The following is a 25,876-nucleotide window of genomic DNA, read 5'->3' on the forward strand; positions in this document are numbered from 1 at the left end:
TTAAAATAAAACTTCGAACACAAGTTTCAACATTACTTCGACGTGTACAAAACCGGCTGAACCGGTCAGGCGAGGTGCATCATAAATGTGTTGAAAGACGCATGCAAGGTATGTGCACGGCAGACGCGCGTTGAACGTGCGTGTCAAATACGTACTGTACGTGTGCCAGATTCGTGTATTTCAATCAGGTCTATGGCGGACGCACGTGTCGGATGTGTTGTCAGATACGAGCGTGTCACAGGCGTGTCGGGCGTGGTGATAAGGCAACACGGGAGGACACGTATGCCTGAGCGGCCAAGTAGAGGGCACATTGCCCATGACAAAGTCTGCTTCAACTACCAAATCGTCTACTGCAAATGCAACACCATTAAATCATTACCATGAACACGGCACACTGCACCAATCGGACTTGTGGAACTGCGATACTCGGACACTGCGGACACGTCAGCAGTGGTGGAGTCCGTATCCCAGTAGCAGGCAAAGTCTGTCAGTGCAGGTGCTGTTTTGCCATCGCACAAAGTGCGACATTTTATCGGCACCAGAGGATTATAATGCCGAATGAAACCCCAGCTGGTAGTTCCAAGTGGTGGTAACATTCCAATTGCAAGCCAATACACTCCAGCCGCTGCACCTCCCAGGGTTGAAGATAAGTCAAATGAAGTTACCAGCAGAATACAGATGCATCAATATTCTTTATTTGGAAATTTTCATATTTACATTGCAATGAGTGATGCAGTCATTTCCTCCATAAAATATCCACACATTTTGAAAACCCTGCCATAACATTTCCCAAAACAAGGTTAAACTTATACTTTGAAAAATGCAATTGAAAAAAATGGGTTTCCTCAGCCATCCAACAATTTACATGCCTAGCAAATAAACGAGTACGTTTGTTGGTCATAACATGTTATATTTCTGTTATGTGAACAGTTGCCAAAAGGGGAGTTTGTAAACTCTTCCCCCTGATACTGCCTGGAGAACGTTACATCTTCTTAAATGTAAGTTGCAGTCCAGAGCTTTAGGCAGATTGTCCCCGGTCTAAAACACTTCAACAATCAAAGTATTTCCAGTATGTACTGAGCTAGGCTTGTAATGCTTTATATTTTGACTCGATGGACATTTGCTTTTAATAGAGAAATTTCTCTAATACCAAGTACAATGTACAAGTGTCGAAAAACGGCAAACTTTTGTTTAGATGTGTTGGGACCGGATATTAAAAATCGTATTAAATTGGAGAACGCCTTTTCCCTGAATCGAACATCTCTCAGGGGGCCTGGAAACAACATTGGCTCACGCGAATGCAACACAACTCGCCCATGAGATATGCCAACCTCTGCAGCTCGCACTGTTGCCGGCTGTGGAGGTGATGGGTGGCAGCAGGGCGTTTTGAAGAGAATGAAACGGCAGCGACACCTTTTGATGCGTTTCCACGTTCACGTGGACGCCCACAGAGCGCCAGCCTCGGCCTGAAATCTGCGCTCCCATCCACAGCCACCTTAGTCTTCCAGGGTTTCTATCTCTCCCATGTTGGGACGATCCGACGAAGCGTTCACTGAGAATCCTGTAAGAAACAACAAGCGAGGACATGAAGTGACACTTTCAATAGCGAGCCTCGTTTGAACTTGATACAAAAGTTAAACTGTGACCAATGTGCATTTTTCAACCAGTAACGATTGATATTAGTAGTGAATAAAGGAAATGAGATTAACAGCTCATCGTGGCACCTGCCAATTCTTTACGGTGGCCTACAGAACCTACACGGTTGCAAGCCACAAATTATCGCTGGACTGCGGTGTGACCTGTGACGTCGCCGTCTTGTGCTCTACCCCCAAGGAATGGGCTGCTCTATGTGCTCATTAACAGCAGTGGTTTTGTAGACGGTGGGGGTCTAACGTTACCGCCATGTCTCCCGCAACCCCAACTCCCCTGCCTCCTTTCGTCATTTCCAATTCCCCTCTCACCAAACAACTTGCCAGCCGCCCATGACAAAAGTACACATGATGGAATGTTATCTGAGTATTGCATAGGTCAGTGTTGATCAACCCCAGTCCTCACGACCCCTCACGGTACAGCTTTCCGTGACTGCCAACTATCAGGTGAGTGTAATTTTGTGCAGTGGCTCTACTTGTATATGAATAGATAGGTAATCATGAAAAGGTGGCCGTGGAATGCCATGAGGGCTGGATTTGCTGTCCCTGCATGAAGGTCAACAGCAGTTTATCCTACCGATAGTGAAGCAATAAATGCAACTAATGTTGGGTCAATTTATTATATCTACGTTAAAGTTAATAGTGGAAATCGCTCATCCCTCCTCATGCAGTCCAACACCAGAAGACAAGCACATTCACCAATCACCTGACACTACTCACTTGCGTACCATTAACCAGGCAATCACACCAAGCAAACACCAGTCACACTAAATACACTCATCCGATACACACACCACTCACATTCTAGCCTCTCAATCTCATACATTCGCCACTCACACACTCCCCACTCACCTATTGCCATCTGCAGCACGTTTTTGTCCATCAGGTGAAACGCTACTTATCACAATTAGCATTCAGGCGTGGTTTATAAGCAGGTCAAAAGTCATTGGTTGTAAAAGCTAACGGTGAGATCGCTTAATGCTGACAGTCGAGTCTCCATGACAACAAACTCGAAGGCATTTGATCTACTCTTCCACGTTGACCAGACGTGTTGGAACAAGTCGGCGGATCCACACTTTACTCCACCTTACACGACCTGTCGATCAACTGTGAATGTACCAAGATTTTCCCGCACCTCCAATGAGCATTGTTGGCTACACATGGGGGATAGGGGAGGAGTGGGGAGATTTAAGATGCCATTATACCAGTGGCAGCTCTCCCATAGGTTGTACATTGCTTACATTCAGAATGACCTTTCATTGGACCCTGTGGGATGACATCTGCCCGTCCTATTATCAGAATCAGATTTATTTATACTGGAGGAATCCGATGAGCTATAAAGCTCTTTTTCACAGATATCCAGTAAGGGGGGGAGATAAGAACGTTACAAAAAACAATACAAAAACACGACAGGGGTGCACTTTCTCTGGGCCTTCAACCGAGTGCTGCTGATGACCGAATGACGGGACTAATGTATCGACTATAGAGAGGACCATGTGTGTAACACATTAAACTCATCTGGCCCTCACCAGACCTCGTTAATGGTTAGAGATCGCGTATAGCCGAAAGTCAATAGAATGTGTACTTGGTTTCTTAGTCAGAAGCAGTCTTCATTGGACCCTGTCTGACAGTCCTAAAATTAAAACGCTTATAAATACAGGGTGAAACGCTTCCTATCTGCAGCAACATGGGAGTCACTATTCACAGATCCTATCATGTGTAAATCACAACGAAGTTTATACGTATCGATAGCCGTGGATAAATGAAACTCAACAAGTGTACACTGGTGCACATGGAGAATAACAGAGATACTTCCAGTCCACTCGTCTTATCCGTGGAATGGATGCAGGTAACAAGAGTCATGAAGTAATGCCCACGGACCACTTCTGGGTGTCATACAATCATCATCGTCACAGTTTAGTAGCATAATCACCTTGTTACTATCATAATCAAAATCCATTGTCCAGCCACTGCTGGATGGCCTTGTTGCACCATTGCGATTTCTCATGGTCTTACGATGCCACGATCCACCTCGCTCTTGTACGTGAACTCATTTCATGGCGACATACTAAGCAAATGCTCTGTTGCATTTGTGCAGCAACGGATGTCTGAAAGCTCCGAGCGATGGCTGAAGTAATCCCCTCCTCATTCTCACGCATAGGATGTTGAAAATAAGAATGTTGCGTTCTCTTGGTAGCTTCAACACTTACTCCTTCAACCAGGGTTTCTGGGGAGGTCTGTGAGCCATAACGGCTACATGAGCCACAGGCCTGAACCTCACCCTAAGTAGACACGCCAACAGTTTGACAATGGTAGGTGTATCTTACAGATGACAAGTTGATGGTAACTGGATAGATTCCGCAGTAGATCCTGGTGTCAAAGACATGGACTCATATTCGCTGTTCCATCACTGTAGTCCAGCATATATTCTTGCTTAGACCTGGCATACACTTAAGTTTTTGTCTTGATGTGTTGGTGACAAAAGTGTGTTGGTAATTACAAGCCCATAAACTGAAAATAATAGCCTGCTACTGAGCTCATCTTCTTGGTTCTTTCGGTAAAGTCACGTAGAAGGGAAATAATAAAATAATAAAAATAAAACATAATAAAATAATTTCGATTTAAAGCTTTCGTGACTGCAGGGATTCATCTTCTTGGTTCTTTCGGTAAAGTCACGTAGAAGGGAAGTAATAAAATTTTATTACTTCCCTTCTACGTGACTTTACCGAAAATAAAATAATTCTCAAGACGTTTCGGCCACAACGCAAGCAACCGTCCTCAGGTGAGGAACAGGTCTGTCCCTTCTACGTGACTTTACCGAAAGAACCAAGAAGATGAATCCCTGCAGTCACGAAAGCTTTAAATCGAAATTTGCTACTGAGCTGTTCTGGCCCATGTCTTCCAAACAAGTGATAGCACCACATAGCCAACTCAGGCATTGGTCAGCTAAGAAAATATTGTCCAGAGCAGCCACTTAAGCAAAAACCTGTCATATGACTCCTCATGTGAGTCATCAGCCTTGCCTGCATCCCTCAAGTAATAGGCATGTTTGGTGGTGGCAAAGGGAACCAACATCACCTCTTGTTGATAGGGAGGTGAGCCCATAACAGACTGAGCCTTTCAAACCTCATGAGCAGCACCACCACAATCACACCTTTAGGGCTCCTCCATTCTTTGACTCAAAAAATTAGCCACTCCATTGCTTTACTTAATTATGCCGAGTAGAGAACTGTCGTCCACCTCTCGTGGTAATTATAGCCACAACGAGTCTATGGGACCTCTTGCATTTCAGAGGTCCAGGTGATACCAGTTCAGCTCCCGGCAGAGGAATGACAGCTTCTCCCACAGCGAGCATTCGGAAATTGCAGATGGCTAGCTACAGAGCAATTTCCTGTTGTTTCTTGAGGCTGCCATTCTCCACATTATTTGCTCATTTACCACCCCTCCAATGTTAATCTCCCCTTGTTAAAAGTAGTTGAATATTAGGGTAATTATGAAAGGTTTATATTGCACACAAATATAAGAATAAAAATGTGATCAAAAAGAGCCTACATTATACATAGTTAATACAATTGCACATAAGAATATGCCTTAACAGTTTCGTTTTCATTCTTCAATATTTGACAACCACTTTCAACATTTCAGCAACTGTCAAGAGAAATGTGTCTTAAGCAATTTTAGAACAATGTGGTATTGACCGTAATGCTGTTACTTAAGCCACTCTTGGCAGACAATGCATTGCTGTATGAAGAAAATGGCTGAAAACAGTTACCAAGAATACTGGGGTCTGCCCTGACCATGCGCTGTTTCTTTTTCTTCTTGCTGGCTTGCATGGCCTCGAAGCTGGCCTGCTGCGCCGCACTGTGGCCACATTGATATGCCGAAGGCATGCTGCCACCACCACCGCCCTGTGGGAGACCCCACACGGACTCCTGAAAGACACGTGGCAAGGGTAAAAATGCGCAGACTAAGTTAACGAGCTCAAGATTTATATTTTAAACAACACGATGTTATGCTCAGATGAGCATTGATTGAGCCAGTGCTCATATAACGTTTACAGCCCCATGCCAGTGATGGAAATTCCACATCCCTATCGCTGTGGCAAGTATATACATATGAAAACCACTTTTGAAATCCCCTCAAGTGATATTCATTGTATCGACCTCAGAGAGTTTGGTGGGCTGAATTAACCCCCAACCAGGAATTGCCACTCGCTCTGACGCCAAGCCACCTGGCCGGAGGAGTGAAGTTATAACTGATAAATTACCGAATTGCATATTTGTTATGTGCTTTGCGATTGTCTGCTGTCTGTGTTGAGGCAGCACGGAGCACCTGCTGCTGTTGATGCAGCTGCTGCTGCTGCTGGCGCTGATGGTTTTGCTTCTGTTTGGCACGGCGCTCCAAAAACTGTTTGGCAAACTCCTTGGCGTCTGGTGTCTCTCCCAGGTATGCTGTGATGTAGTCGTGTACCTCATAGGGAGACTCCACCTCTTTTAAGAATGACACAAATGTAGGAACTGCGGAAAGAGATACATATCGTCATTAAATAAACATTTTCAGTTGATGCAAGCATCAATCGTATGTAAAATATCTGGTAATTTTATTTATTTTAACATTTGATTGAAAAGTCCTGTTAAAACACGAAGATGTTCAAACACCAAATAGACACCTTTTGCAAGGAATAAAGTCTGTATTAACCACACATACTTGTGTAGAGGTGTAATTGTGTATGGGAGCGGATGGCAAACAAACACAAGGGGCGTGGTTAGGGCCGTACACATAGGAGGTGGCCACACCGACGTCCGCACCTGCATCCCCCACGGGCCCCTCCCGGGGGGGCCGCGGACTATAAGAGGGGGTGAGCCGGAGGGCTCGAGGTCGAGGTATCAGCTTTAACCAGCGAAGACGGAAGACCAGCTAGAATAGGCCCCGGAGCTCCCCTGGCTCGCTGTCCTTATCAGGGCCGACCAGGGCAAGCCGGTGGCGTGGCCCCGAGAGCCCAAACTGACGAGCAGGTCTGGGAACTCAGGGGGTCGGATCCCAGCTTGACCAGGGCTGGGACAGGTAGCCTCCCCTAGCTCCCTAGTGGAGGACTTGGGCTTAGGTTAGCGGGGCTTAGATGTTGTGTCTCCCTGTTAGCCGAGTAAGGGGACGTTACCCCTTAGGTCCTGTGTATACTCGCTAACTGTATACAAGTTGTGTTAATAAATAAGTGTGCCTCCGATCCCGTCGTCAAGCCTCCTGAGTAATTACTACATCTGGTGTCAGAAGTAAAACGTCCAAAGATGGACACACGAGGGACGACACGTACCAGGGAGTCGGAGAGGGAGGACACCGCGGCCGAATCACCACCAGAGATGGCCGAGGTCGGATCGGAGCAGCCGGGGCCGAGTACACCCGCGCCGCTACGACAGGAGGGGGGGGATGCGTCGGCCGAGGGACTTCGGCTGGCTCACTCCCGCCTGGCGGAGCTGCTCTACGCCGCGGCCGCCGTGTTGGAGGAGATCACGCGGCTGGGAGCTGGAGGGGCTGCGCGGGAAGACGGCAGCAGCCGACGCACGCCGGCATTTCCCGCCACCCCGACGCGGCTCGCGGTTAAATTTCCCGCCATCACTACAGTGCGAGCAGAGGGCGGGGCCGGCCTGCGTCAGGTGACTGCTGAGGGCCAAGCACGAGCCGTGACATCATCAACGCCGGCCAGCGCGTCAACAACGGAGCGACCGGCGATGCCATGCTCACAGCCCGCCCACACTGTAACGTCGGCTGGGAACGAGGGAGCGAGATCCGCAGCCACGGACGTCGCCTTACAACAGCGACTGCCGCCTCTCAAGGAGTTCGTGGGAGCGGATGGAGATTGGGGCGGCTTCAAAAGGCGGTTCATCGCTCATCAAGAGATGGCGAACTGGACGGACGCTGAGGCACTATGCGCGCTGCCGGCGATGCTGGACGACGACGCCCTGGCTACCCTCACCTCGGCGCCTAAGGAAAAGCGCGCCACGCTGCACCTGGCGCTGCAGCTGCTGTCAGCCGTCTATGGGCCGCCTTCGGACTGCAGGCAGCTGTTCCACGATCGGCATCGGGGCGCCAACGAATCGCCCCTGGCCTTCCGAACGGCTCTCCTGGCCCTGGCAAAGGCAGCTTTCCCGCGGATGGACGAGGAGGGAGTGGACGCCATGGTGGCTGAAAAGCTGCTGCTACTCGCCGATGAGCTGGACATCGCCGTCTTGGCTCAAGACGACGGAGAGATGTCGTCCCTGCTGGTCGCGCGCCACATCCACGGGGGCTTGCGGTCCCTGCGTCGCAAGGCTGCCAAGGGGGTGGCCGGCCATGCCATGGCGGCCACCGCCCTCCCATCAGAGGAGGTCTGCGGGGTGGAGCGGCGGGGGGAATGGAGATCGGCGGCACCGCAGGCTCGGAATGGACCGAGCCGCCAGGAGCAGCCCAGGCCATCTGGGGCGCTCACACGCTGCTACAACTGTGGCCTGCAAGGCCACGTTGCGTCAGGATGCCGGGCTCCCCGTCAGCGCAGAGCGACACCTCGTCAGGACGCCACGCCGTCTCCACCCAAGCTCCAGCAGAGAAATACGGCGAGTCGTGGCACCTCACACGTTTGGCCCATGCACACATCCGACACACACTCACGCGCTCAACTGAACAGGGTTCGAAGATCGCCGCCCATCGCGCGCGATTGTTCTGAAATGCGGCGAGCGCTCCAACCGGGTCAGTGGTCGGAGCTCGCCCATCGTGTCGTTGCTGCGTCGGCGGGATCATCGGTTGTGGTCGGTCATATTGATGGGGTAGAGGTGCGGATTTTAATTGACACAGGGGCATCGGCGACCATTATATCTGATTTGATTTATAACATCCTTCCCGTTCAAAGTCGTCCCTTGCTCCCTGTTGACGTGCCATGCTATGCTGCTAACGGGGGCTCGCTGGGCATTATTGGGCAAATCCGCGCCAAAATTTGCATTGGAGACATTAAATTATCCGGGCCTGTTTTGGTTTCCTCCTCACTCGCGGTTCCGTGCCTGTTGGGGACGGATTTCTTGGCCAAAATGCCCATCCGTATCTTGATTGACCAGGGGTGCATCGAGCTCCCATCGGGCCGACGTGTTACATTTTTGTCTTCCCCCACCACGGAGCGTCGGGCGTTTGCCACCGTGCAGGCGCTCGTGACAAAAACTGTGCGCGTACCCCCGGGGGCTCAGATGCTCGTCCCTCTTAGGTTGCGTCGGCCGTTTGCTGAAGGGGTTGCGGATCGGGGGGTCTTGTTGGGACCATCTCGAGCCGGGGTCAATGGACCCGATTTGCTAGCGGCTCAGACCATGGTGAAAGGGGATGGGGACCCCTTCATTGCAGTCCTTAATGTAGGATCGCGAACGGCCGTGGTTCCTCAAGGGACCGTGCTTGCACACGCAACGCCGGCGCCCTATGAGGAACCACTCGTGGGTCAGGTAACCACCGATCCTCCGTCGCGACCGCATTCGGACTGTGATGACGGATGGCTGGATGCACTTTGCGCGGGATCTGTGGATCTGTCCGACACGCAGCGTGCGCAGCTGCGAGTTCTCCTGAAAGAATTTGCCGACGTTTTTAGTAAACACAAATTTGATATTGGTTGTACTAAATTGCTGCGACACCATATTGACACGGGTGACAGCGCGCCAATCCGCCAAAATCCCTTTCGGCTCAGTCCCGCCGAAAAGGATCATGTCAAATCGGCTGTTGATGACATGCTAGCCGCCGATATCATTTCCCCTTCCAACAGCCCGTGGGGCGCACCGATCGTTTTGGTGAAAAAACACGACGGCTCACTGCGGTTTTGTGTCGACTTTCGGCGATTGAACAAAATTTCTGTGGCAGATGCGTACCCGCTTCCTCGAATGGATGAGTCGCTCGATGCCTTGGCGGGGGCGCGATTCTTTTCCACCCTCGATTTACTATCTGGATTCTGGCAGCTTCCTCTGGATGACGAATCAAAACCTAAAACTGCTTTTCGGACACCGCAAGGTCTCTTCCAATTTAACCGCTTGCCGATGGGCTTACATTCTGCGCCGGCAACTTTTCAGCGGTTAATGGAACTGGTCTTGGCAGGCTTGCAATGGGATTCGTGTTTAATTTACTTGGACGATGTCATCGTCTTTAGCAAATCCTTCGAGGAACACCTCCAGAGGCTGCGTGCTGTTTTTCTCAAAATGCGGGCTGCCAATTTAAAATTTAAACCGCAGAAGTGCCATTTGCTCCGCGAATCGGTGCGGTATTTGGGTCACATTGTTGGGCGCTCGGGGATATCCACTGATCCCGCCAAAACGGAATGCGTCAGCTCCTGGCCGACTCCCACCTCGGTGGGAGAGGTCAGGAGTTTCATTGGGTTCGCGTCGTACTATCGACGGTTTGTGGCTGACTTCGCTACGATCGCGAAACCATTGCATGCCTTGACGTCCAAGGGAGTCAGGTTTCATTGGGGGCTGGAGGAGGAGGCTGCTTTTCACGCCCTCCGGAATGCCCTGGTGGGGGCTCCGCCGTTGAATTACCCCGACTTCTCACAACCCTTCTTGCTCGATACAGATGCAAGTAACACGGGCATCGGGGGCGTGCTGTCCCAACTCATTGGGGGCGTAGAGCATGTGGTGGCTTACGGTAGTCGGGTACTGTCTCCAGCGGAACAACGGTACTGCGTTACCCGTCGGGAATTATTGGCAATTGTTTATTTCATTCAGCAGTACCGCCCATATCTGTACGGTCGGCGTTTCACCGTCCGTACAGATCATGCGGCCCTACAGTACGCTCTGCGGGTTCAACAACCATCGGGCCAGTTGTCTCGATGGTTGGAGATTCTCCAGGACTACGACTTTGTCACCACATATCGTAAGGGCGTCCGCCACACGAACGCTGACGCCCTGTCACGGTTGCCACCCACTTCGGAGTGCGCTTGCCTCCTGGGTTCGGGGCGTTGTAGGCCCCCGAACGTCACCACCGATTCGGTCCTCGTGGCCGCCGCCGATGCGCATTCGGCTTCGGGTCCTATCGAGCAAGAAGGGAGGGATTCGTTGCTGGGGTTGTCGGTCGCGGAATGGGGACGCCTCCAAATGGAGGACACCTCCCTCCTCGCTCTGCGCCGTCGCGCAGGGGGGGTTGGGCAGGGGGTGGCGAACATTGACTCGTGGGGGTTGTTCCAGGGTCTTTTAATGCACTGGGACGGAAAAACCCGCCGCCAGCAGCTCGTGGTGCCTGCAGCATTGAGGGGTAAGGTGGTATGGGCTGTTCATGAGCGGCTTCTGCACTTGGGGGTTCACAAGACCTTTGCCACGCTCCAGCTCGATTTCTTCTGGCCGGGCATGGCAAAGGACGTGGGGGATCTCCTGGGGTCGTGCACGCAATGCGCGCAGCGAAAGCCACCAGCTAGGGGGTCCAACCCTCCGCTGCAGTCCATAAAGGTTTCCCGGGTTAACGAGCTCGTTGAGCTAGACATACTCGGGCCATTTCCCGCTACACCCAGGGGGAATAGGTATTTATTGACAGGGGTCGAATACTTCACGAGATGGCCTATGGCCTGGCCCCTGGCCAACCAGTCGGCAGCAGCCATCGCGGAGGCCTTTGTCCAGGGCTATGTCCTCGACAAAGGTGCTCCGGAACGGCTGCTTACTGACCAGGGTAAGAATTTTTCGGGAAAACTCCTCCGCGAGGTGTGCGACCTCTTGGGTACGGAGAAAATTCGGACCTCCCCGTATCACCCTCAAACTGACGGGATGGTGGAACGGCTGCATCGGACCATCACGTCTATGCTGTCCCAACAGGTGTCCGAATCCCAGACAGATTGGGACCTTCGCATAGCCGGTGTGTTGCAGGCCTACAGGATGGCTCCCCATGCGGCCACCGGATTTTCCCCTTTCTTTTTAATGTATGGCCGCGAGGCTAACCCCCCTGTGACGACCCAGCTGAAGCTCTCGGCGCCTCAGGCGAAGTCTACCTTGTCCGAACACGTTAAATTTAACATCAGCAAATTGTCTGAGGCGCGGGAAGCGGCCGTGCAAAATTCTGAACTCCGCCAGAAGGCGAACGAGAGGCTTCGGCTGGGGCGGGTACATGTGTTCAAATGGAAACCAGGGGACAGGGCATGGTTGCACTGTCCCCAAGTGCCACTGGCAACCTCGTCAAAGTTGGTACGGCCGTGGCGGGGGCCAGTGGAGGTCGTACAGGTCTTACGGCCGCAATGTGTTCGCGTCAAATGGGGGAGGCGTCGGTGGTACGTGCACCCCTCAAGGTTGAAACCGTTCATTGCGCCGGCCCGTGGTTCACACACACACACGCATGGCCAAACGTGTGAGGGGTCCGCCGACTCCCCGACGTCGCTGCTCTCGCCTAACATGACATCAACTGTTCCATCTCCAGGTGCAACAGGAGTGACGGGTCCACGCCCGCCAACCCCTCCCGGAGGGGTCGGGGGTCACTCGGCAGCGACGCCAGACTCTCTTGCACCCGGACCGTCACCAACCACCACTGAGCGTGCCGGGTCGAGCCCTTGTGACGGGCCCGCCGCGAGAACGCGCGCCAAAACGCGCAGACTATTGTGAGGTCGGCCGTTGGGGGGCCCTTGCGGACAGTGGGGGAGGGGCATCCGGAGCGCGTGTATATATGTTGGGTTTGCGGAATGGGGTATTTATTCGGGAGGGTGCGCCGGGTTATTTTTTTCTCTTTCTTCTTCTACCTGTTTCCTGTTGTTGTTGTTGTTATGACTGTTATTGTTCTTGTTAAATTTACGCGAGGCACACACGGTTTTGGGGAGGCATGCACCTTTATTCTGATTTTGTTGCAGCCGGGGACGGCTGCGAGCTGTTCAGGGGGGGGTGATGTAGAGGTGTAATTGTGTATGGGAGCGGATGGCAAACAAACACAAGGGGCGTGGTTAGGGCCGTACACATAGGAGGTGGCCACACCGACGTCCGCACCTGCATCCCCCACGGGCCCCTCCCGGGGGGGCCGCGGACTATAAGAGGGGGTGAGCCGGAGGGCTCGAGGTCGAGGTATCAGCTTTAACCAGCGAAGACGGAAGACCAGCTAGAATAGGCCCTGGAGCTCCCCTGGCTCGCTGTCCTTATCAGGGCCGACCAGGGCAAGCCGGTGGCGTGGCCCCGAGAGCCCAGACTGACGAGCAGGTCTGGGAACTCAGGGGGTCGGATCCCAGCTTGACCAGGGCTGGGACAGGTAGCCTCCCCTAGCTCCCTAGTGGAGGACTTGGGCTTAGGTTAGCAGGGCTTAGATGTTGTGTCTCCCTGTTAGCCGAGTAAGGGGACGTTACCCCTTAGGTCCTGTGTATACTCGCTAACTGTATACAAGTTGTGTTAATAAATAAGTGTGCCTCCGATCCCGTCGTCAAGCCTCCTGAGTAATTACTACACTTGTACTGAACATGCAAACAAACATGCTCTGATAATATATCCATTGTCTTTGAAACGGATTAGCCTACACCAGAGACAGCCTTCTTGATGGCCTAGTCTCATCAGTGTCGGACCAGAGAACACCAAAAGGCGAAGAGTACAAAGACAATCCATGTATCAAACCATTGATATCTCGAGGTGTGCAGCTATATATGACCTTTTTGCCACTATCAAAGTATGAAAAATAAGAATAGGTTTTACCCTTTCTGGCAATAAAACAGGTGTTAAGATTATCAGAGCATGTTTGTTTGCATGTTCACCACAAGTACGTGTGGTTAATGCAGACTTAATTCCTTGCAAAATATATCTATGTGGTGTTTGAACATCTTAACACCTGTTTTATTGCCAGAAAGAGATGTTCGATACAAGTGGAATAAGTGGCTCTGACACGGTACATAATTTCAAGGTATTTATTAATCTTCGGTACAGCCACTTCTCTCTCTCTCTGCGGATGTCGACCTGCTCTCATGGCTGCACTGCCCTGCGCCACGTGGCGCTCACCTCGCTCGCTAATGCACCGCTGGCTGGCAGCGCTAGGGAGCGGCTGGAGGTCGAGCCGCCATGTGGCAGGTGGAGATGTCGAGGCAGCAGTGGTGGGGAGCTCCTCTTCGATCTTCAAACACCGACCCCTAACGTTGCTGTACCCCCGGCTTATATTCACTACCCGGAGGCTAAGCCCCGCCTCTGGCCACGCCCCTCCTGGAACCTTCGGGAACGTTCCAGAGACTTCCCTGGTAGATCCGCCCAATCACCTTTCCCCCAGATAGAAACCCTACAATGGATAATCCGTGGACTGTATCAGTCTGTAAATGTAACCCCCACAATAATGCAGGAGATGGCGCTCTCTTATTACACACGTACACACTGACTTACTTTCAATGGTATATTTTCATAACGTTTAATGATAATTGTGTGGATGGTCGTTGGTACCTAATTTCGCATTAGTGCGGCGCTTGAGTCAGGCCTCGTTGGAACTCGTTGGTACCGCGTGTGCACATGGGTCAAGCCTGCGCTCGGGCCTAGTCGTTGCCAGGATTCAAGACTAATCAAACATGATAGCAAGTTTCTATTTTATAAATTTTAATTCCACGTTTGTTACATATACAGAACAGTGTAACAGGACAGGAGAAAAAAGTGTTAAGAAACGGAATCTAGTTACATAAAGTAGCTTCCCTGATGAAATAAACATGGTTAAATCGAGGTCATCGTTGGTCATAGCTTTCTGGTGGAGCCCAATAAGATCCACAAAAATGGATCAGTGCTTGGAGTATCGGCCACCAATGATGGATATAGAGTTGTTAGCACTATCGTTATACATCATTGCAAGTTGTAGTGTTTAGTTTGTGGTCCTTACCCCATACCTCCAAATAGCACGGTTGACTGCGTATGGTGCAAAAGAAGTTCAACATACATTAGGACTCCGCCCTATTAGCCGAGATTTTGCTGAAAACGAAATGTATGCAGGTGCCCGTTCTTACCATCGAGGTTGTTGGAAGTGTTGAGAGCATGCAGCATTTGCTCGCACCACTGAGTGAATCCGTCTTGGGCCTTGTTCACTCCCTGGAATAGTTTCATCAGCTTGTCTTCTTCTTCCGTTTTCTTTTTGCTTTGACGTGACGGAATTCCATACGACTCACTAGGCAACATTGAGAAGACACAAAACATACGATTACGAATGTTAAAATATTTAATTTAACCCCGACTCGGGTGCCTCTCTGTGTGGTGCTCTACCCCCTTTTCAAATTGGTTTCCTCCAGGTTATCTGGTTTCCCCCCATAGGCAAAACACACACACACTTATTGCTCTTTGCCAGGACCCTTCATGACAAAAAAAGTATTGGGAAAACAGGATTCACAATAAACATAAGCAAAAATAAATTTACGTGCAACAAGTTCGTTAAACATAACTCATCCAGACACATGACTAAAAAAACAACAGAATATGACTGCAGGCTGTAGAGCAATGACTGAAGGCAGATTGATATCACTTGATACATTTAAACTATGAGATGAACCAGACCTTTGAAGAGCACTTTGTGAAACCCAAAGCAATTTTGTTAATCATTATTTGATGCACGTGAAGAAGAACGCTTCAATCAGTGCAGGCCGCCAGCTACCACAAGTGGATCAAACACATGGACAATGACAAATAAAACAAAATAAATTATGGAAAATGCACAAAGAAGCAAGGAGAGATACATGCAGGGAATTACACTGAGAAACAGAAAGGGCACCTTGATAAGAAACCAAACAACTCAGACCTGTGATTTTTGTTTTTATCACAAGGCTCAAAAAGTTAAGTGGCCAGCAACAATAGGTAGGCTATACATTTCTTGAATTGATGAAGGTCGTTATAAGAGCTTGGAAAAAGAGACAGTGGGAGGAAATTCCAGTGGAGCAGTGCGAGGGGAAAGAGAAGTGAAGTGGCCTGCAGTGTAGTGAGTGGATGAGTGACAGTGTAGTTGTGACCTGCAGTTTAGTGGTTGAATGCAGTATGAATGAGAGGAAACAGTCAATGTCTGGTAGACCGGGTCCTTAACATGGGTGCAAGAATTAACGAGTGACCGTGGTAACAGTGCTACGTGCGCTGTGGACTTTGCTTCGGTGCGCTCTCGCCAGTGGGCGGCGCGAGCGTGCGCGCGTTCATGTGCGTGCGCGAGCGCTACCCGAGCGAAGGACTGCTCTTGCTGGTCTTCATGTTGACATTGCGCACCGGCGGGCCCAGCTCCTTCACAGCGTCGTCCCAGAAGCCAATGTTGGGAGATTTCTTTTCTTGGATGGTGCCAGCACCAGCCCCCCCCCACAGATTGCTCACGTCAGAACCCCACGGGTTAGAGGAGCCACCGGGACTCACGTTCCCCCACACGGAAGCGTTGTTAATGGGGACGCTTGAATGTTGCTGTGGAAGACAGATGGAAGGTAACCTTCACACGCTGCAATGCGAAACGGCCGTACCAGCACTGACAAAGAATATTCATTTCTCAATCGGTGTCTTTTGAAATTAAATGGAGGCCTGCTACAAATAAGACTGAAATATTAATTGTACACAGCAATTATAAATCAAAGGAAATTATTTTGAGTGAATCAAACATAGCAAATATGGATTCAGCCGCAACATTTTTTTTATTTTAAAGATGCAGGCTCGTAAAATAGAGGAATAATGATATCAGAAGGATTTTTTTTCCCATACATATTTTCCGGTGTAGCAGAGTGATGTTTTGATATATAAAATACATTTGAAGGAATCGAGTCAACTTAAGTGTTGAAAAAATGGCTGCCAGATGCAGAAGTAACAGCGGCTGCCCTGTAACAAAGCAACTGGCGATAAGAAGACTGGTTCCCCATTCAAACACGGATTTGTGTCTAGGATGCTACACATCTCTACGGGAGGACGGCGTAGGCAACTTGAAAATTCAGAATAACACAAAGAAGCAATAAACTGTAGGCTACATGGGAAGGAGGAGGAAGGTTGAGAGGGAAAGAGCACATATGCAAGAAAAAAAAGACAAAGATCCCCCGTATAGCCTTAACAGACTGTTGGGGAAAATGCTGTGAGCGAGTAGCTATGAAAGCCGGTACGGCACACGAGGGAGTGGGTGGCCAGCACCACGCCAGGTCGTCTTTGTCTCCCTTGTGGCGATGTTTACACCACGCACCAGGTACTCATTTGAGGCCGAGTCGACCTAGGAGAGACCCAGGACTGGTTCGGATAATTGTCAGTAGTGGTGGCCGTGAGCAGGAATCCAACTCAGACCGCCGGGTTCATACCGCTAACTGCTACACTACTGCTCCCCATGAACAAGAAACAGTTGGCGCAAGTAACAGGTAGGTTATGGACAGCCATTGGTGTGGCACACAGAATGGTGACCAAGGAAAACAGTTGAAACCAGAGCATGAGGCATTGTAAGAACAGGCCTTCTATATCTCGACTTGGCTTTGCAACAGCTGTAGCAGAAGCAATGGTAAGAGGATGGTGGTAGCATAAAAGCTATTGGCCACAACAACATAAATATGCATCCCTCGTGAGTGATGAGAACGTGGGCATCATCTATGACAGCATCGCTGTATGAGCAGAACTATGACCCAGCGGCAATTCGCTCACCGCTTGTTGCAGAGGTTAGCGGTGTGGAACTGGCAAGCCGCCCTGGTTAATACTGCAGTTTGTATTAACCGCAAAATACGACGGCTGTCCGCTTCGCAGTGGATGTTAACGATCCCATGACGTAATTGGAAGAAGAGTAAGCCATTGCTTGCTGGTGCCAAGGTCCAAAATCGCCAAATTACACCGCCAATCAATTAATTGAAAACATATAGCAATCATCAACACCTCCTGTCAAAAATGTAGCAGGACACTCAAGATCCGGTGAGACTTTTCTGGGTAGACAAGTGCATTAAATGTTGCAATTTCTTACTGCGCGTGCCTGAGCTTGGGCCTGTGCCTGCGCCCGTTGCTGCTGCTGTTGCTTCTGCACATGCCGGGCTTCCTCCTGCTGAATCTCCAGCAGAGACTTGGCCGACAAGCCGGCCTTGCTCACGTTGTTCCACCCGACGGGTTTCTGCTGCTGTTGCTGTTGCTGCTGTTGCAATGTCTTGATCAAATCTTGCTGTCGGCGTTGCTGTGAGCGAAAACAAGATTGAAGATTGTTCATTTGGTAAAAAAAAACTTCAACGTGGCCCCCCTCCAGCCCCGCAATCACTTGCTTATGCCACTGCTGGTAAGGTGGCCCTTAGCCAAAACTCGAGGTCTAATCTTCCACGTTGGCCAGACCTGTTGGAAGAGGCGGGCATACCCACACTTTACTCCACCACAAACAATATGCCGATTAATGAACGATGTCATACCATGTATACCGCTAGGTGGAGAGAGAACTGCAAGTCCAGGGTAATGGACATTACACCATGACAGTGGCTGCCATTGTTTATTTGGTACCCTCAATTTAGGGGCCATCCATTTAGTACGTACGCATGGAGGGGGGTTAACTCAAATGCGTACGCTTGAGTATTGGGGGTCTACTGACAATGTACGTACGCATAGGAAACGCGGGGTGGGGGGGTGAAGCCTCGATAATAAGATAATAATGTCTACGTTGGCCTTCAAATGAGTTAGATAGTCCGGCGGTGGACTGTTTGCTTAAACACGTTAATATCCTTGATCGTTTTTGCATGCATTAAACATTGGCCGTTCTATAGGATTCGGGGGGGGGGGGGTGCGTCAAGCGTACGTACGCAGGTGGGGGGGGGGGTGTAAAAAGTACACATGCGTACAGGGAGGGGGGGAGGGGTTAAGTTGACAGATTTTTGCGTACGTACTAAATGGATAGCCCCTTATACAATTTCTCAAAGAGAAGAAGTGCTTAACACTAACATTCTTATCTTGGTTCTTTCGGTAAAGTGACGTAGAAGGGAAATAATAAAAATATAAAACAAAAATTTTCACGACGTTTCCACTGCAACACAAGCAATCATCAGGTGTGAAATCCATAGCAAAAATATTTGAAAAAAGTGGTGGTTTTTCCTAACGTCAGCACCACGGACAGCGATTTGGCAGTTGGCCAGATGGACGAGTTCATCTATGTTCGGAAAAAAGGAGGGGGGAGAATGAAAAAGGAATCCGGTCTGAAAGTCACCGTAAGCGTGAACACAATCAATTAAGACCCGAAATGGTTTATCAAATCCTTCCAATGATTGCTAAGTCAGAATCCATCTTATCGGTTGAAATTGTCTCTGTATTTGTATATGTGGATAGCCTCATGAACGAATCTCTCATGGTAGCCAGATGGCTTGCAGAAAACCTCTGTCTTGGAGAAGTCAATGTCATGTGAGCCCACTGAATTATAACAGTGATCTGCCACGGCCGAGGTGTTGGTCCTACCGTGTTTTAGGTCTGCTTTGTACTCACGGATGCGGTCAGAGACATGTCGTTTGGTTTCTCCAATGTAACTACTACCACAGAGGCAACTCAGTTTGTAGACATACGGAAACCAGATCACAAATGTTATGTAATGTGTTGAATCGGACCTGGATCTTGTGTTTATTCAAGATTTTGGAGATCTTTTTTGTGATCCCCGGAATGTAGGGTAAGGTGATGGTTTTAAATGGCTCAAGAGGGTCCTTCTTCATGGTTGGAGTGATGGCTTTGCGGATTGTGTAGTCGGAGTAACCATTAGCCTTAAGAGCTTGGTGTACGTGCTTGAGTTAATTGGCAATGTGTTCCTGATCAGAGATGCATTGGGCATCGAAAGAACCAAGAATATGAATCCCTGCAGTCACAAAAGCTTTAAATTAAAAAAAATAACATTCTTATTCTTGGTTCTTTCGGTAAAGTCATGTAAATAGATAACAAAAAATCAAAAAAAAATTCAATTAAAATAAAAAAGAATTAATTAAAAGAATTAAAATAAAATAATCAATTGAAAATAATAAAAGCAAAAAACCCACAATAAAAATAGTAAAATAAAATTACAAATTAGAAATAAAAATAAATTGAAAATAATAAAAGCAAAAAACCCACGACGTTTCGACCGCAACACAAGCGGTTTTCATCAGGTGGACAGAAAAGAGGGGACAAGCCTCCAAATGGAGCTGCTTATAAGGGTTTAAAAGTGAGTGGGCGGGGGAAAGAGCTGTGCAAGCAACACGAGCTGCGGAAGCAGTGCGCTAATGCAGAAGCAAAACAAAGGGGGAGTTGGGGGAAAGTGAGCTTGTGTAGCGCAAACAACATGGGCAATAGAGTTAGTATTATCTAGTGACTCTATAGTAGTATCTGACTTTACAGTAGGGGATTAAAGGGCACTGACGCCATACGCACACGGCGCGCGAGATGGAGATGTGGATCTCAAGCCCGCGCGGAGACTTTTATATAAAAAAAACAAAGAAAGAAGACTATAATGAGCTAATAATGCATGTGTGCAACGCTCGTAACGTCACTCCACGTCGACCAGCCCCCTCATTAATAATCAATAACAGGTTACGTCCTCCACATGGACAGGTGACATCACTCCACATCGAACAACCCCCCTTATTAATAATCATTATAAGGTGATGTCCACCAAATGGACACCCCCCCACCCATTCATAATAATTAGCGGCTGACGACACTCCACATGGGGGGGGACGCGGCGCCTCCTCCCCCCTCCTTGGTACCAACTTACAACCCTCACTACAAATTCAGAACCCTCATGTCATGCAATTTCCGTAACGCTATTGAGACATCAAACTAAAAAGGACATCATAATGAACAAGGGATAACCTTAAAATGAAATAGGTCTGTGTCACCGTGCCCTTATAAATTGCACACTCATTAATGCAAAGAATATTCCGTCGCGGTCTGCTTTTCGCTTGCAAGTTTCAGATTTACTGCAACATACCCGTCCTTGGACGGTTTTTTAAGTACTTCCTGATAGTCACCTATAATACGAAAAGTATAGGAGAGTATACTTTATTTGATAATACACCATTGGTTGTGGTGCACAAAAATTAAAACAATCAACACAATCATCCTTAACACTCTCTCTGTGTTGTGAAGAAGGTCCACTGCCCAAAACATTGCCAATGAAACAATTTATTTTCAAAGCAGTGGAGTTATTTACCAATGTGTTGTTACCTGTGCTATAGTGCATTGGTTCCCAACATCTTTGGACCTGCAGACCAATGTCGACCCTCAAAAAAATTTTGCAGACCACCACATACTCATAACATAATAGGTTTTGTAAAAAAATAGCATCCGCAACGGTTCTGCAGAGCACTCCCAACGGCCATGCGAACTGCAGGTAGGGAACCACTACTGCATTGCACTATCATGTAAGAAAACTGATGGTGATGCACATTAAAACACGGGAACGTACTTCCTCCCGCAGTTGCTTTTCTCGCTCCTCCTCGATCTTTTGGATTTCGGCGAGGGAGAGCGACGACTGCTGGCTGCTCATGGCTGGCACCTGCTGCCCCCACGTGGACGACGAGGGCAGCTGAAGACAGAAGAATGTGCGCGTGTTCCGTGCGTTAAAACATTCACTCGATTTCTTGGCAACACTTAAGTTTCAAAACAACAACTTAATTTCACATAACTGGCACCCATCGAGGACAAGTTATTGTATAATATTTAGAGCTCAGTTGACCATGTGACCAGCTGGCTCAGTGGCAGAACAAGCAGCTCGCAATTGGGAGATATAATTAAAATTCCTAGTTGGGTATTCCTTGGGTCTTTCGGTAAAGCCACGTAGATAGAATAATAATAATAAATAATAACAATATCACGACTTTTTGATCGCAACACAAGCAATCGTCATCAGGTGAAAAAAGAGGGGGAAAGCTGCTGAGGCAGGCTGTTTATAAAGGTTTAGAGATGGGCGGGACAGCTAATGTTAATGTAGGAGAGGTCTCCGTAACCGGCAGTAGGTCTACTACCCCAATCAAAGAGCTGTTTACAAAGGTTTAGAGATGCTTGTAAATGTAAGCTCGGAGAGAGCTAGGAAAGAGCCATCGCCACATGGAGGTGGAAAAGGATGGCAAGCCGTCATTTGCAAACACAGCTAATGGTGGCTGTGTTAGTGAATGTAACTCAGAATCTAAGCTGTGGGGGTGGCCATTGTATTTTGAGAGATTAGCATGTCAATGTAAGAAATTTGCTTGTAAATGTAAGCTCCGAGAGAGCTCGGAAAAAGCCATCGCCACACAGAGGTGGAAAAGGATGGCAAGCCGCCATTTACTAACACAGCTAACGGTGGCTGTGTTAGTGAATGTAACTCAAGAGTCGAAAATAACAGTTTAGTACTATTTATTATTATATTACTACACAAAGCACGCGCCAACGCACGCATCTGCGCATGCGCGAGAAAGCTGACCCGTGGTTGCCCTAGCAACGCACACGCGATCGGTGGTGGGAGGGGGGAAATCTAATTCGCATAAAAAATGCAAAAAACCACACACAACGCTGAGGAATATTATTCAAAGCGTCATGTCCTCTTCTCCCCCCCACCCCAATGTGTGCACTTACTACTGTAGGGTCGGTAGATACTATTATAGCCCTTAGATACTATTACTGTAGAGCAGGTAGGGGGATTTCGATTTAAAGCTTTCATGACTGCAGGGATTCATCTTCTTGGTTCTTTCGGTAAAGTCACGTAGAAGGGAAGTAATAAAATAATAAAAATAAAACATAATAAAATAATTCTCACGACGTTTCGGCCACAACGCAAGCAGCCGTCCTCAGGTGAAACCAGGTCTGTCAAGGCGACAGCGTCTGAATGAAAACAGCACACGTGCTTGGAGCATATATATAAGCCGGGTTGGAAGGGGAAGGGGGGAAAGGGCGCCTTAACAAAATAATTTGCATATCAAGAGGAATTTAGCATATTTATGGGAATGCAGGTATGTGATTAGTACTACTTATGTCCGTGTATTATGCAGGATTAGCAGCATCCAAGGGAGGGGATATGGGAAATGCAGGTATGTGATTAGTACTACTTATGTCCGTGCATTATGCAGGATTAGCAGCATCCAAGGGAGGGGATATGGGAAATGCAGGTATGTGATTAGTGCTACTTTGCCCGTGCATTATGCAGCATTAGCAGCATCACAGGGAGGGGATAGGGGTAGCATTAATAAAGGGAAGAAGTGTTAATAGTATGTAGCTGCAGTAACTAAAGCCACCACGTAAACAACTAAAGTATAAATTACATAGTATCATCATTATACTAAATATACTCTACAATAAGCTGAGTTACTAACAGTAAGTAATACATTACAATTCTACGTCGTAAAAAATATAATATGCTTCCATATCTAAACTTTATTCTCTTACATCACACGAGTCTACACCGTACTATATACTGCCATAGACAAACCCAACATTAAATTATATACTGTATTGCTATAAACCACCTTATCCATTGTAATATTACACTATGTATTATTCTACCCACCCTAATGTATATCACACTGCTGTATATTCACTATACAATTACGATAATATATATTACTTTGTACATTGCATTAAGCATATACATTTTTATACTATTTGTTATTAGTAGTACTAATCACATACCTGCATTTCCCATAAATATGCTAAATTGCTCTTGATATGCAAATTATTTTATCAAGGCGCCCTTCCCCCCCCCCCCTTCCAACCCAGCTTATATATATGCTCCAAGCACGTGTGCTGTTTTCATTCAGACGCTGTCGCCTCGACAGACCTGGTTTCACCTGAGGACGGCTGCTTGCGTTGTGGCCGAAACGTCGTGAGAATTATTTTATTATGTTTTATTTTTATTATTTTATTACTTCCCTTCTACGTGACTTTACCGAAAGAACCAAGAAGATGAATCCCTGCAGTCACGAAAGCTTTAAATCGAAATTTAACCGCCTCTACGGGGAGGGATTCCACATAACTTTGAGATCCTTCAACAAGCTCCGTGATAAGAAGGCTCAGCTAATCGAGTCTCTCACCTTTCTGAAAAGATGCCGCGACTCTAAGGTAATACCAAACGCATTTACACTAACATCTGCTGCTGTAACTTCTTCTAATGCTAAACGAATTCTTTCTAGAACTAGCTTAGCTCTTATCTCAGAGAAAATCAGACTTACGCGCACCGATCTAGATCAGTTAGACAAGACACTCTACAAATCACACTTATCTTTGAGTGCAACAATGTCCACATCGGATTGGGAACATGTAGACAAAATGACTGCCTCTTCAGCTGCCGCTATGTCGACCAAATGTAAGGACAACTTGATTTCAAAATTCAACCGCCTCTCAAACAAGAGACCGGACCCACACATTGAAAAGCTAGACGTTAACAAAGTCGTAATTAATCGCAGTAACAGTTCTATGTCTGAAGGTCTGAAATCCGTTTTAGCTAAAAAACTAAACTTTGCAGTCACACCTAGACACATACCAGTTAATGATATAATTGCCCGAGTAGATGTAGTTCTCAAGGGCCTGAGTCACATCGCTGCAGGCGTAGCAAGATCTGAAATCTCTGCAACCCTCAAAAACGCTAAGATGCCTGCTAGCAACATCAGCAAAGATGAGCGTTTTGAATTAGCTCAATTGAAAAAGAGGGATGACATTGTTATCCTCTCAGCCGACAAAGGCAATTCCACTGTCATCATGGACAAAATAGAATACAACAACAAAATTCAAGAACTACTCAACGATGGCAGCTATACAACAATAAAAAGAGACCCCACCAACAGCCTCGTCACTAAAACCAACAACATCATTTCTGCTTCAACCGCATTAATTGATCAGACCAAACAGTTCTCGATGAAACCTTCTGCAGCCAGGCCACCAAGATTATACGGCTTACCAAAGATACATAAAGAAGATACACCTCTTCGTCCCATTGTCTCTACTATCAACTCCCACACCTACAAACTGGCTCGTTTTTTGTCTGAAATCCTACGGCTTTTCACTGGAAAAACCACCTCTGCGGTACTAAACTCTACCGACCTGGTATCGACAATCAAGGGGATTTCCCTGTCCCCAGATGACCTGCTTGTCAGTTTTGATGTGGTTTCCTTATTCACCAAAGTTCCTGTACCTGACACCATCGCAATCATTGAAGACTTGGTTCATCAAGGACTGAATACTGGGGTACCCCCCCTGGTGAGACACTGCTTAACCAATACATACTTCACCTGGAATGGAACTTTCTACAAGCAAACTGAGGGCACCCCAATGGGCTCCCCCTTATCTCCGGCTGTATTGCTATAAACCACCTTATCCATTGTAATATTACACTATGTATTATTCTACCCACCCTAATGTATATCACACTGCTGTATATTCACTATACAATTACGATAATATATATTACTTTGTACATTGCATTAAGCATATACATTTTTATACTATTTGTTATTAGTAGTACTAATCACATACCTGCATTTCCCATAAATATGCTAAATTGCTCTTGATATGCAAATTATTTTATCAAGGCGCCCTTCCCCCCCCCCCCTTCCAACCCAGCTTATATATATGCTCCAAGCACGTGTGCTGTTTTCATTCAGACGCTGTCGCCTCGACAGACCTGGTTTCACCTGAGGACGGCTGCTTGCGTTGTGGCCGAAACGTCGTGAGAATTATTTTATTATGTTTTATTTTTATTATTTTATTACTTCCCTTCTACGTGACTTTACCGAAAGAACCAAGAAGATGAATCCCTGCAGTCACGAAAGCTTTAAATCGAAATTTAACCGCCTCTACGGGGAGGGATTCCACATAACTTTGAGATCCTTCAACAAGCTCCGTGATAAGAAGGCTCAGCTAATCGAGTCTCTCACCTTTCTGAAAAGATGCCGCGACTCTAAGGTAATACCAAACGCATTTACACTAACATCTGCTGCTGTAACTTCTTCTAATGCTAAACGAATTCTTTCTAGAACTAGCTTAGCTCTTATCTCAGAGAAAATCAGACTTACGCGCACCGATCTAGATCAGTTAGACAAGACACTCTACAAATCACACTTATCTTTGAGTGCAACAATGTCCACATCGGATTGGGAACATGTAGACAAAATGACTGCCTCTTCAGCTGCCGCTATGTCGACCAAATGTAAGGACAACTTGATTTCAAAATTCAACCGCCTCTCAAACAAGAGACCGGACCCACACATTGAAAAGCTAGACGTTAACAAAGTCGTAATTAATCGCAGTAACAGTTCTATGTCTGAAGGTCTGAAATCCGTTTTAGCTAAAAAACTAAACTTTGCAGTCACACCTAGACACATACCAGTTAATGATATAATTGCCCGAGTAGATGTAGTTCTCAAGGGCCTGAGTCACATCGCT

At 47.8% G+C, this 25,876-nt stretch overlaps 1 protein-coding gene across 1 annotated transcript in view; it reads right to left on the reverse strand.

The window, feature by feature from the left end:
• Positions 1–673: 673 nt before the first annotated feature.
• The window catches only part of GIGYF2 (GRB10 interacting GYF protein 2), a 133,940-nt gene continuing 108,737 nt past the window's right edge, over positions 674–25,876 (reverse strand). Inside the window, exons 24-30 of the mRNA XM_078607599.1 lie at positions 20,931–21,050; positions 17,499–17,702; positions 15,753–15,985; positions 14,566–14,723; positions 5,982–6,166; positions 5,422–5,581; positions 674–1,561 (exon numbers count right to left, since the gene is read on the reverse strand). Of these exons, the coding sequence (XP_078463725.1) occupies positions 1,497–1,561; positions 5,422–5,581; positions 5,982–6,166; positions 14,566–14,723; positions 15,753–15,985; positions 17,499–17,702; positions 20,931–21,050 (1,125 nt within the window). The 3' untranslated portion in view covers positions 674–1,496. The remainder of the gene's footprint in view (positions 1,562–5,421; positions 5,582–5,981; positions 6,167–14,565; positions 14,724–15,752; positions 15,986–17,498; positions 17,703–20,930; positions 21,051–25,876) is intronic.

The sequence above is a fragment of the Lampetra planeri genome, chromosome 28 (genome assembly GCF_965212315.1).
Source record: "Lampetra planeri chromosome 28, kcLamPlan1.2.h2, whole genome shotgun sequence".
NCBI lineage: Eukaryota > Metazoa > Chordata > Hyperoartia > Petromyzontiformes > Petromyzontidae > Lampetra > Lampetra planeri.